Source organism: Aquila chrysaetos, chromosome Z (assembly GCF_900496995.4).
Source record: "Aquila chrysaetos chrysaetos chromosome Z, bAquChr1.4, whole genome shotgun sequence".
NCBI classification, from domain to species: domain Eukaryota; kingdom Metazoa; phylum Chordata; class Aves; order Accipitriformes; family Accipitridae; genus Aquila; species Aquila chrysaetos.
In genome coordinates this window covers 29,580,207-29,592,806 of record NC_044030.1, presented here as the reverse complement: position 1 = coordinate 29,592,806, position 12,600 = coordinate 29,580,207, and the positions used below count along the sequence as shown (strand labels likewise).

The window sequence follows — 12,600 nt, the reverse complement described above, 5'->3', positions numbered from 1 at the left end:
CAGTGGAGCCTTTGCTCTTTTGACATTTGACTATGTGGCATAGTATTTCTTCCTGCTGGCATCTTTTTCTCAAACTCACTTTACCGTCGTGGTAGCAGGTTCATTCATGTATGAGGAATCGCATATTCTGAGCTTATTATATGTGCCAAAATCTTGCAAGTGTTTCACCACTATTTCTAGAAAAGATGGCATTCAGACAGGTACATGAACATAACATAGATCTTTAAAAGGAAAAAAAACCACCTCAAAGTTGCTTTTCACCCCATTGGATGGTCTTAGCAAACGCAACCAGTCTTTAGTAGGGACAAAATTCCTCTGGTTTGTCTATGGAATTTGCTGTTTAGTCAGCAGCTGCTTCTGCTAAGAAAAGGCCAATGCTTTCAGATTTGGTCATAAAAGTTTGGTATGTAAAACAGTATTAGGGGCCTGAATAATTAACCCCATTATTAAACACCTCTAGCTATTCCTGCATTGGAGCGAATTATTCTTTGACATAGTATCAGTGAGTTGCTTGTAGCAAGTCAGGTAGCAAAACAAGTACTTTCTTCATAGTTTTTCTGTGTTCATTCCTCATAGGTCAGGCACAGAATGCATCAACACATTAGTAGATGTCTATTTTTGGGCAGCAGTAACTCTGCACCCTCTATCCCATTACTTAAATGCAACTGAAGTAGTTTACATTCTGTGGGAATAAGTTTTTACGCTAGCTAGTAGGCACACTTTATACAAGGCCATTTGATCTGGCCTTGGGTTTTGCTGCATCTGCTGGTACAACATGCTACCTGTCGTGGTTTAACCCCGGTGGGCAACGAAGCATCACACAACTGCTCACTTACTCCGCCCCTCTGGGATGGTGGAGAGAATCAGAAGAGTAAAAATGAGAAAACTTGTGGCTTGAGATAAAGACTGTTTAATAGGGAAGGCAAAAGCTGTGCACACAAGCAAGGCAAAACAAGGACTTCATTCACTACTTCCTGTCAGCAGGAGGGTGTTCAGCCATCTCCAGGAAAGCAGGGCTCCATCACACATAATGGTTACTTGGGAGGACAAATGCCATTATTATGAACATCTCCCCCTTCCTTCTTCTTCCCCCCAGCTTTATATGCTGAGCATGATGTCATATGGTATGGAATATCCCTCTAGTCAGTTGGGGTCAGCTGTCCCATCTGTGTCCCCTCCCAACTTCTTCTGCAGCCCCAGACTACTCGCTGGTGAGGTGGTGTGAGAAGCAGAAAAGGCCTTGACTCTGTGTAAGCACTGCTCAGTAAAAATGAAAACAATCCTGTATTATCAACACTGTTTTCATCCCAAATCCAAACCATAGCCTTGTACTAGCTACCATGAAGAAAATTAATTCTATCCCAGCCAAAACCAGCCACTATATTAAAATAGTTATTTGGCTTCTAGGTTATTACAGGTAAGTAATGAAAAGTTTCCTATGCTCATCTCTGCAGTAGGGGTTTGGTTGCAACAAAATGCCAGGTGTTACTGTAATTTAACATTTCTTTCAGTTAAAATACTGCATGATACCTGCTCATTATTTAAAGACAATAATGTGTTGAACTTTAGTCTCAGAAAGTGGCAACAGTCTGTCTGACTCTACCAATAGGATTAGTTGGGTTTAAATTGTGCAGGTTTTTAATTTTAACCTCTTAATTAGAATATGGAAAGTTGAAAAAAGAGCAATTGCCTTCGAGCGTTTTCTGCGCACATTTTAAAAAGGGATGAACTTGAGGAATGCATCACTTAGATTCATATAAGAATTTTGAGTGTTGAGATTTCAGTTCCGAGATAGAATACACAGACATGAATCCAGATAGCCAAGAGATTACTGATTTTGTTTTGCAAGGGAAAAGTACAGACTTCTAGCATTATAGGAAGATACTGACTCTGAAAAATAAAGTATTTTTTCTGTATTCTACAGAATATTTGTAATGGATTCCAAGCCCAAAACATTGTAAGATACTTCATTGTTGTACATACTGACATTCATTACATAGTGTTGCCTGAGGCTTTTACACGTCAGCAGAAAGCTTACATTCTCCTTGTTAATGGGAATGGAGCTCTTCAGACAAAATAAATACTTGGAGCAAATGCTACACAGTTTTACTGCAGCCCCCAATTGTCCCTGCATGATCATGTTTTATACTGAACTTAATTATTTTAGTAAAGTTGCTTTGTAAGTTAAAAGACTAATTTATGAAAGGGTATAGGAGCAAAAGATGTATGTCTTGTAGGAAAAAGATAAGGGACCTCCTTCTGTTCAGCTTGGTCTGATTAATTACTCACCTTTGTGTTCTTAAGTCATGCCACTTTTTACCACCTAGATTTGACTATGCTGTTCTCATTAGCAAAGGATGCAGTACACACAGCAAGCTTATTCTAATGTTGGCTTGCCCTGTTGTAAACTGAATTTGAATTTAATGTCTAAATATTCTGTCCTCTTTACAGAAGACAACAGACCGGGCTTGTTATGGTCCCCTGATTATTGTAATGAGGAGATACATTGCAATAGGTTTTTGGGCATCTGCATTGCAGGAGGCAACTCTAAAGAAACTTTTTCAAAACCATTGATTTTGAGAAAATGTCTGCTGTCCTTCAGCTTTGCAGTATTAGGAGGATTGGCTTTCTGGATTAGTCTATCACATTTAGTTTTTAACCACAAATCTCTTCTCAGGATTGTTTCTAAACTGTGAGTATTCACATTGTTCTCTGCTAGGTGTGATAATAGATCACATATTGAGGAAGATGTTGAAAATCTCTAAATTTGAGTTTACAGATTTGTGGAAGAATTGTGTAAAATCTCTTTTACGGGGGTGTGTTTAAGCTTTTAGCTTAACTTTAAGCTTTTTGTGTCATTTCATTAGTGCTAATTAGTGAGCAACAAGACCTCAGACCCATGACTTTTTTTTTTTTACGTCCTTGTTCACTCTCACACTAAGCTTATGTTTAGAAAGATTTAGATTTAAATTGACATGCCTGATGAGAGATAATTTTTGTAGTGCATTTTAGCAGCTCAGGTCAGTACTTCCTTAATTGTGGACTAGTGTGACCACAAAGGCTTCTGGTGCACCTGCAGTCTTTGGCATGGCAGTGGTAGTTCACTGGAACCATGCAGCTTCTTTACAGGTTAAGGTTCCCCAGTCTTGCAGTTATGTTAATTTTTCCAGTGTCATATTTGGAATCTGAATTAATCTGCTTTAATATCTGAATTAATATGCTTTTAGTATATTTTACAATGGGAATATCTGCCACTTGGCCATACTTGGTGTGAAAGCTGACAGTGAAATGTGATGGTTGCAATCATGTTCCTCAGGCTGCTGCTTATTCCTCATGGCTTGTTTCAGTTTAAAAATACCGGTTTTGTCCTTCCTATGCACTTTTTAGCTCATATTGTAGTGGCTCATGAGTTAAAAGTGGAAGGTCATTAGAGTTCAATTCACATGATTGATGACTCACAAATTCCAGTGAACCGGCAGGAAGCAAACAATCCAGGGTTTATCTAAGTGTAAAAGCTTTAAACATACTTGTCACTGTTCCTCTCCAAAAAAGTAGCCTGACTTCTATGCTTCTGTGAACGCATATGTCAGCATAAATAACTCCAGTAACCTTTTGATACTTTGTCTATGTGCTTTCCAGTGGAGAATAGTAGTCTGGTGATGCCCTTGATCTTCAGTAAAGTTCTGATCTTACAGAATTTCAGCATTACAGAACAACCAAGACTTTGATTGCTTCCAATTTTTGCAAATACTTCCATAGAAATTGGTTTTAACTGTTCTTTTCCTAGAAGTGAATGTCGCTTAGGTATTAAGACTGTGAATTGCCTTGAAACTAACTTTTGTTTTAGCTTTTCTATCTTAGTTTCACTTTGAGAATTTTTGTATAATTCTTTTTGACTAAATTGAGAGTAATTAGTGCCTGCATGCAGCTTTGAAAATATTGAGGTAGTTGGCTTTAGAAGAAACTTGTTAGAGAATAAGCTCTTCAAAAAGCAAACTGTTCTATGAGCAGCAGAGCTGATGAAGCCTACTTTCTGCCAGATTTATGCTCTTTATCTTTCTCCTCCTTCCCTCTGCAGTGCCTCCCCTGTCTTCTACCTCTTTTGCTGGCCATGCAGCAGCACATGCCATGGCTGGGGTTGGAGCTGTGTACTGATTGGCTGCTACCTTTTGGAGTGGTTAATATGTGAGTCTTAATACCTGCCTTTGCTACATAGCAGATACTGATTTGGGTGTCTTCCATGAGCAGCTGGTTGTTTTGGGGTGGGATTGCATTGGGACTTGAAGAAATTTGGTCTTGAGTCTTTTCAATTTTGATTGAAGCTAGCCAGCAGATTTGAAGAGCAACCAGCTGAGAGAGTAATCAACAAGAATCTCTGCTAGAAGTAGTTTAGTGAATTCTTGATAAACTATTCTTGGGTAGAGGAATTGTAAAAGAGCTTCCGTTGCACAATACTGTCTTTCCTCTTTTTTTCCTCCGCTAGTTTGTCTATGTGTTTTCATTTGTAACTTAGCTTTCTACCCACTTTCTTTACTCTGTGAGGTCTCCAATCTGATATGTGAGTGCCCATGCTCCAATGTAGAGACCATAGTGCTGGACCACCGAACTGCAACCACAGCCTGAAGGCTGGAGCATGAGCACTGTACTGGGAAATGCCATAAGAACATAACTTTTAGAAACTGCTTTTGCCTGGAGGTTGGAGTAGATGACCTCCTGAAGTCACTTCCAACCTCAGGTATCCTGTGACCCTATGATCCTATTCCTAGTCAGAGCAGCATGTTTACAATAGGACAAAGGGTGAGCAGGTAGTTCCAAATTTCAGCAAACTACCTGCTTTCATCCATCTCTATATTACTTGTCCAGATTAACCAGTACACCTTCTTCATACTGACTTCTGTGTGATAGGATTTTTATTTTCTTTTTTCTTATTTTAAGGCCTTTGCAGAGAAATGTTCAAGGTTGATCTTTTTAAAGTTAACGCAGTAGTTTTTTAAAAGATGCAAGGTGCTGATTTATGAAGCTATTATTTGTTTTGAAGGTATCTGAATAGTCTGTCAGTCTAACTCTGAAATAAGCGGCAGGCAAGTACCATTAGAGGTTTAATACACAGATACCACACAAAGTGAAAAGCACGGTAGAACGTGGGCCAGTATAACAATTCTTGCTCCATCCTTTTCAGTGTTATGGCTACTGACACTATAGTTTTCTGAGCTTGTGGCCTTGAAACAGGAAGTCTTGATGCATTTTAGAGTAAATGTTGAGGAGTTTGGTATATCTGGTTTGAAAAGATTCTTGCCATCTTTTCTTTAAGATGTTTTATTTTCACCTTTGAGAATTTCAGCTATATAGAAACTTGACTTTAAAAAAAAAAAAAAAAAAAGGAAAAAAAGGCTACTACGAAACCATGAATCTTTACCCCCCCATTATCTTCTATTAGTCTGTTTCAACATTTTAACTCCTATGAAGCAGCTATATATAGTCATACTCCTGAAATTGTTCATGTAATTCATTTCTGTATAATATTATCGTCAATTATTGGATGGCAGCTTAGCAATATAGATAAAATCAGTAATGTATTATAGGAACACTGATATTCTAGGCTGGATATAGATTGGCAAAATGCACATTCTTGTCAGAAATAAATAAAAGTCAACCTACTTTTCATTATGTTTAAATCCAAAGGAAAATTTATCTTATTCTGAAAACACAGAATGGGGAAGATAGAGGTGTGATGTGGTTATTGTTTAGTTAGCAGTAGACCTTCATGTCTGAAAGAGAATAGTTTTATTTCTGAAGTTTTGCAGTTGGACAGAAGTTTTCTCTAGTCCCTTAGAACCTGTGCCAGGGGACTAATTCAAATTAACTGTAATTTCAAGGCCCTAAAAAGTTGATAATGGGATTTCTTGGGCTTTTGGAGAGAGAAATCTCCATATAAATGGCTTTTCCATTTGAGCTGTTTTGTTCTCTAGACAATTCTGTGGTGTCCTAACAAAAGCCAATCAACATGTTTTCTATGTTACTCATAGTGATTTGGATTAAATAGAGTATGAAAAAAAAGTGCCTTGCTCCTAAGTTAGCTACTTTTGGGTGTCCATATCTCATTCCCTGTATATTCTTTTTCCAACACTGTTTTTAATTTTTTCCACTTTCCACTGAGCAATTTAGCTGAAAGGTAACCTTTTACATAAACAGTTATAGACATGCCCAGAAGTTTGATTAAGATATAACTGCATGTAGAATATGAGAGTATCTGATGCTTTTAAAATTTTGTATGAATTTCAATTCTTCTTTTATGTTCAGTGATCTGTTATCTATTAAGGACAAATTCTGTGGAGACAAACAGTCTGATTGGCACTGTTTTAACTATTTACCTGCATGGATTGTTTCAAGGGTTCTATGAGCTAGATCTTAAAAGAAGATGTCAATTGGAACTATAATTTTTATACTGTCACTTTCATGTGAGAAGTATTTCTTATCTTTTTCGAGGTGTGTGTGAAAAATGAAGTTTAAAAATGTCAAATGTATATTTTATTTGTGTAGCTGCCAGCACATTGGCAGATTTTCTACCCTATTAAAGAACTCAGTAACTAGCATATTCAGAAACACCTCTAGAACTGTATTGGCTGCCTGTGCTTTACCCTGCAACATAAAGAATATTCTATTTTAACTAATTTAGTTGAATACTAATAGTTTACTGAGGTAGAGGAAAGGTAGCCAAGACACTGACATCAATGAACTGTGAGTGCTATGCAATGATATAGCTGATCCCCAGTTATGGTGCAATGTATGTGATTGAGTATGCGCAACGGAAGCATCCTTCTGAAGATACTGAATGAAAAATTACAGTAGGCAGAAAAGCACAGAAATGTTTTCTGGAAACAAACCTGAGAGAGAAAATTGAAGAGCTCTTGATTGTATGTGCTGTAAAAGTGTTTCCCATTCTGTAATTCAGTAAACTGTCTTTGAGGTATTATAATCATGCCTTTTGTTTATCATGTAACATATAGTCTTTTCTTTTTCAGATCGAATTCAATTACCCAGGAATATGATTGAAAACAGTATGTTTGAAGAAGAGCCCGATGTGGTTGACTTGGCCAAAGAGCCTTGTTTACATCCCCTGGAGCCGGATGAAGTGGAATATGAACCAAGGAGCTCCCGACTATTGGTGCGTGGCCTTGGAGAGCATGAAATAGACGATGATGAAGACGATTATGAGTCATCAGCAAAATTGTTGGGGATGTCCTTCATGAACAGAAGCTCAGGTCTCCGGAATAACATGTCTGTCTATAGACAAAATCCAAATGGGTCATGTTCGGTGCCCTCTACGAGGACCATGGTGGTTTGCACAGTTGTTCTCGTGATTGCAGTTTCATTAATAATGGCGATTTATCTTCTTCCCAAATGTACCTTTTCCAAAGAAGGCTGTCATAAAAAAAATCATACAATGGAACTAATATACCCTTTGGCAACCAATGGAAAACTATTTCCATGGGCAAAAATCAGACTTCCTCCTGATGTTGTACCACTGCATTATGATCTTGTCTTGCAGCCAAACCTAACTACTCTGAAATTTGCAGGCTCTGTAAAGATAGTTGTTAACATTATCCACGTAACTTGGAAGATTGTACTTCACAGCTCAGGGCTTAATATCACCAAGGCAACCATTACTTCAGCAGGAGGGCATCAAGCAAAGCCAGTTGAATTCCTGGAATATCCATTGCATGACCAGATTGCAGTAATGGCTCCTGAGGCTCTTCTTGTAGGACAGAATTACACTGTCAACATAGAATATTCATCTGATTTATCAGACACCTATTATGGCTTTTACAAAATTTCTTACAAGGATGAGAATTCTAAGCAAAGGTATGCCCACAAATGCAGCTTCTCTTTTCTGTCACTTCTAGATTGTGCTTTGATAATAGAAATAACAAGGGTTCCTTTTTCTATTGGATGTTTCTTACAACTGATTCCTATTGAGCAAAATCGATCTTTAATCTCCTGATTAATCTACCTGAAAAATGTCTTTCATGGGTGAGTTCATTAAGTCAGGGCAGCATCTCTGTCAGTTAAATGTAGTGTAGTATAGTGGTTGTAGGTAGCTATGGCATGGCTTTCTGTTTGTTTAATTTTTAGTTTCTCTCTTTGGAAATTCTTCCCACATCTGTCAAGTCCCTGAGTCTCAAGGCAGGGACTGGGGGAACAAAGTCCCACCATTGTAGGAGAAGATCAGGTTTGAGACCATCTGAGGCATCTGAACATACACAAGTCCATGAGACCCAATGAGATGCATCCAACAGTCCTAATGGAACTGGCAGATGTAGTTGTCAAGCCACTCTCAATAGTATTTGAAAATTCATGGCATTCAGGCGAACTCCCCAGTGACTGGAGAAAAGGGAAACATCACACTCATTTTCAAAAAGCATAAATCAGTGCTTTTTACGAAGAAGATAAATGAAATCGCCAGCCACCACTACCCACTTCAAACAGGCCTTACACTGATCATGTACTTAAAAGCATTCATGTCTTTGTTGGCATGTAATTGTCCATGCAGGTTTTCTAGAAACAGAGCGGTGCAATAAACGAAAAATGGAAAAAACAGTATGGGCCAGTCCAGGACCAGCTGACAGGAAAGTAGTTTTGAAGGGCCCGAAAAAACAACTCCTAAATAGAGTAAAGACATAAAACACTTACCAGCTTGTGCTAAGAAGTGCTAAGATCTAAAGCTTAAAAAAAAAAAAAAAAGGTTAAATGGGATGTAAAGAAAAAAGCAAGAAGAGTCAATGTTATCAGTGTTACAAATCTTGGCAACAACAGAGAGTTTGTATGGAAATTCCCAAAATATTGATAAGTAGATTTTGTTTTCTTAAAGGGGAAGGCAGATCTTGCAGTTAGTACCACCAGCCTAATCTTTTACAAATTGACAGTATAAACTTGAAATTATTCCATGGGAAGGCAGTCATGCTGAGATTGTATTTATTTTCAGTTGCTTAAAACAAGTCCCTTCATTGAGCTGTTGCAAACTTTTGCAGTGAGAGCCCTTTAAGAATAAAAGAAGTGTGCCAAACTTGGTCATAATTTTTCTCTCTGCAGTGAGATATGCTGCTGAAATTTAAGTTATTTAAGTCCCTCAATGACAGCTCATGTTTAAAAAAAATGAACAAAACAAGTTTCTCAGTGTAAAGATGATTTCATAGGCTGTTAGGAAGCTGCATAACATAAGAAAGATGTATTTCTATTCTGTTCTCTAAACAAAAACCCAGAATATTTTGTTTTGGATTCAGCAAGCCTCTCTCGAAGCATTAACAACAGACATTTAAACACAAAGTTGTTTATTTGTCTAAAGTTTACTCACAATTTGCCTTTAAAACTCCATTTATCTAGATCCTAGTGGGTCTATGACATAGTGCTAAAGTGTACAAGGAAATAAGTTAGCTGCAGCAGTTATTTTCAAATACATGCAAAATCTGGCACATTCAGGTGACCTGTGGAACATTAAGTTGGTTCTTGAGTTGGTCAGCAACTGAGATAAAGGAGGAACTCTCTCTTCTTTACTCTGATGTGTTCCTGTTGGTCCTCATGTGAGGCAGTGTAAGGGGCTTTCTTTAAGAGATCAAGAATTTTTAAGAAATAAATTTGGGTTAAAGGCTTACTGATCTTTTTTAGTTTACCTGCATCTCCAATGAAGGTGGGTGTGTTTAATGACGTGCAAATGTAGATGACTGTTCAGATCCCCCAGGTAAAGTGCTGTTGATAAGCCTCTTATGAAAGGGCTGTTCCTGAGCATATGCTACAATGTTAACGGTGTATGCATGATCATTAGAGAGAATCTGTTGCCACTTGGGAAACTGCTGATAGGTTTCAGAGTTCCATCGTTACAACAAAAATGCCACAAGTTGTCACTGTTGTAGAATGCATTGGATAATAAACAATCACAAAGGGTGTAAATTGCATCAGAAGAACATAACCACAAGATGAAATGAAATAGAGCTACGTAGCATATCACAAACACTAAAGATATGCAGTACCATGAAGTCAGAGTAAGAATACAGTAAGTGTAGAAGGCAAAAATCACGTGAATGATTAGCCTCTTTTTGAATTTCCATATTTTTTCCTGTTCTGATGTAGCTGAAGCTTTGTTTTCTCCTTGTATTTACTGTAGTAGAAAGAGAATGTGTAAGTGTTCACAGAGGAAAAAGATAATCTGTCAGTAAGTTGCTGAGTTTTTGTCTCCCTTCAGTCCAATGCTACCTACTTTTATTCAGGAACAGGATGTAGCACATGCTTTAACTTGTGTGCTTTTCAGTAAACCCTTTTCAGATAACTCTTTGCTGATGACATTTCCATTGCCTTGCCTGCCTCTTCTGTTTCTGGGAGCCTTGTCTCTGTATGCTTTAAGTCAGTGATTTTACAAATACAGGCTACCTTGACAACCTCTGTTGTTACTGCATTTTTGGTATAAAACTCAAGCTATCAAGCTGCTTTTGCAAGAAAATGTGTTTTCTTCTGGTTTAGTTTTATTATCTTTTGAAGATTTTTTTTATGTTTCCACAAAAGTATTAAATTTATCAAATGGCAAAACAACTTACTGTTGCCAGATGCAAATTAAAAAAAAAAAAAAAAAAGTTGGGCCTTATGTCTATTTTTATGCAGAATGGTTCTTTATTGCTTGTTTTTATTCTGTAAAATCTTGGGGTGAAGGAAAAAAAGAAAAAGAAACTTACCAAGATTGTTAGTGAGGGAGAAGAGCAGAGTAAGAAGTTGAAAGCAGGCATGGAGATTAATCTTACGAATTGTCAGCAGTATGCCTCCTCAGAGAAGTTTTATGTCCAAAAATGTTGGATGCATGGTGTAGAAGAAAAGAACCACCCCCCCCCCCCCCAAACTTGTGGGTAGCTTGGCAGTAGTTTGTTGGTTTTTTTTTTTTTTTAAAAAGTAATGTGAACCACTGTTTAGCTCCAGTAAATACAAGACTTAAATCACAAACTTCTTGCTGAGCTCCCAGGTTTGTCTTGCAGGAGCAGAATATGAATCACAGATGCTCTCTAGGAAACGACATAATTTCTGCAGCTAGTTAGCATCAAAATACTGGACAAGGAACGCAGACTTCTGAGAAGTTGTCTTGTGACATGACTAGCTGTTGGATCAGAGACAAGGCAGTGCATAAAGTTACACAGAATCCATCTACTAGCTGGCAAAGGCAGCAGGCATACAGTTAGATGAACTGTGGGAGCATCTGCAGGAGGAGGCATGACAATTAGATGAAAAAGTTTCCTTGTAGCCCCATCTGCTGCTGGGGTTTCAAAACTTTCATTTAGTGGGCATGCTCACTAATTTAATTTTTCAATCTCCTTTTTGTGCTCTCTCACTGGAAACTGACTGGCATATATTTTGATGATTGTTCTGTAATTGTATTATTTCATGTGTATTCTTCTTTGTTAAGAAAAGAAAAACAGCCAAGCATGTCAGTCCTCAAATAAATAAATTTTGGGGGTTTTAAAAAAACATTTTTTAATGAAACATTTATTCTGACTGGACCAACCCTGTCATCTACCATTCAGAAAACTACTCCAATAACAATCTGTTACAAGGTTTGGGGAGAAAATGACTGTTCTGTCATAATTAAACTCACATGTGTATTTTTCATAATTCTTAATTTGCTATTCTGTACTCTTCCCATTAGGTGGTTTGCAGCAACTCAGTTTGAACCTCTGGCAGCAAGGTCTGCTTTTCCGTGCTTTGATGAACCAGCATTTAAAGCTACTTTTTTAATCAAGATCAAAAGAGATGAGAAACTTTCTACTCTGTCAAATATGCCAAAGGTACCTGCTTTTGTAGAGGAATTTTGGTAGACCTGCTGCCTAGGTGATCTATTTAAGTGCTTTGCATTGTGTTTTTGTTGCATTAACATCCAGGAGATTGACTTCAGCAGATAAGCTGTAAACTGTATGACTTTATTATAAAAGAACTGTCTGTTCCCTGAAGACTTGAACTAAGTAACTTTGTAGAGAAAAGAACTGTTCAATGCACTGCACAGTGTAGGATGTTATTGCAGGGGCAGTTGAATGGCTATGGGAGGGATTCCTGTTGAATTTAAAGGAATCATTATTTTGCAGGAACTTTATTGTTGGCTACATCAGTCTCAACAGATGTGCTTTTGAGTTTTCTGTGTTTGGTGATACTACACACATGCAGAATACTGAAATATCTTTATCAATAGTTGGTGTAACTAGCAACAGTCTCTGTGAAAGATATGCCTGATCTTGAAGGATGTGCTTTTGAGCCTGAACAAAGGGAAGTAGGGTGTGACTACAGAGTTAACCCCAGAATATGAATGAGGCATCTGAAATTCCTTCAGCTAGATCTTTTCAGGCAAAATCTTGTAAGAACTTATCTGAATTTTATAGTGATTCATTAGGCCATTAAGCCTTTGGAGATTTGGAGAAACATTTATAGAAGCCTAATTCATTTAGACAGACCAGCAAGACTGACTTATTACCTACTCCGTGTCTGAACTAGGTCCTCTGTCATCAAAACATTACCACCATTTGTCACCCAATAGAAACTCATTAAAATTGACATTGATCTAAGCAGCAGTGAAAA

The 12,600-nt window shown here is 37.6% G+C and overlaps 1 protein-coding gene across 7 annotated transcripts in view; it reads left to right on the top strand.

The window, feature by feature from the left end:
- The window catches only part of LOC115336548 (leucyl and cystinyl aminopeptidase), an 82,171-nt gene that overhangs the window by 30,927 nt on the left and 38,644 nt on the right, over positions 1-12,600 (top strand). For 5 of the 7 annotated variants that reach the window (XM_041120753.1, XM_030003758.2, XM_041120752.1 and 2 more), the window contains 2 exons: positions 7,023-7,863; positions 11,681-11,819. In XM_041120753.1, coding sequence (XP_040976687.1) covers positions 7,023-7,863; positions 11,681-11,819 — 980 coding nt within the window. Of the gene's footprint in view, positions 1-4,078; positions 4,186-7,022; positions 7,864-11,680; positions 11,820-12,600 lie in introns of all 7 variants that reach the window. The other 2 variants (XM_030003761.2, XM_041120751.1) reach the window with 1 other exon arrangement.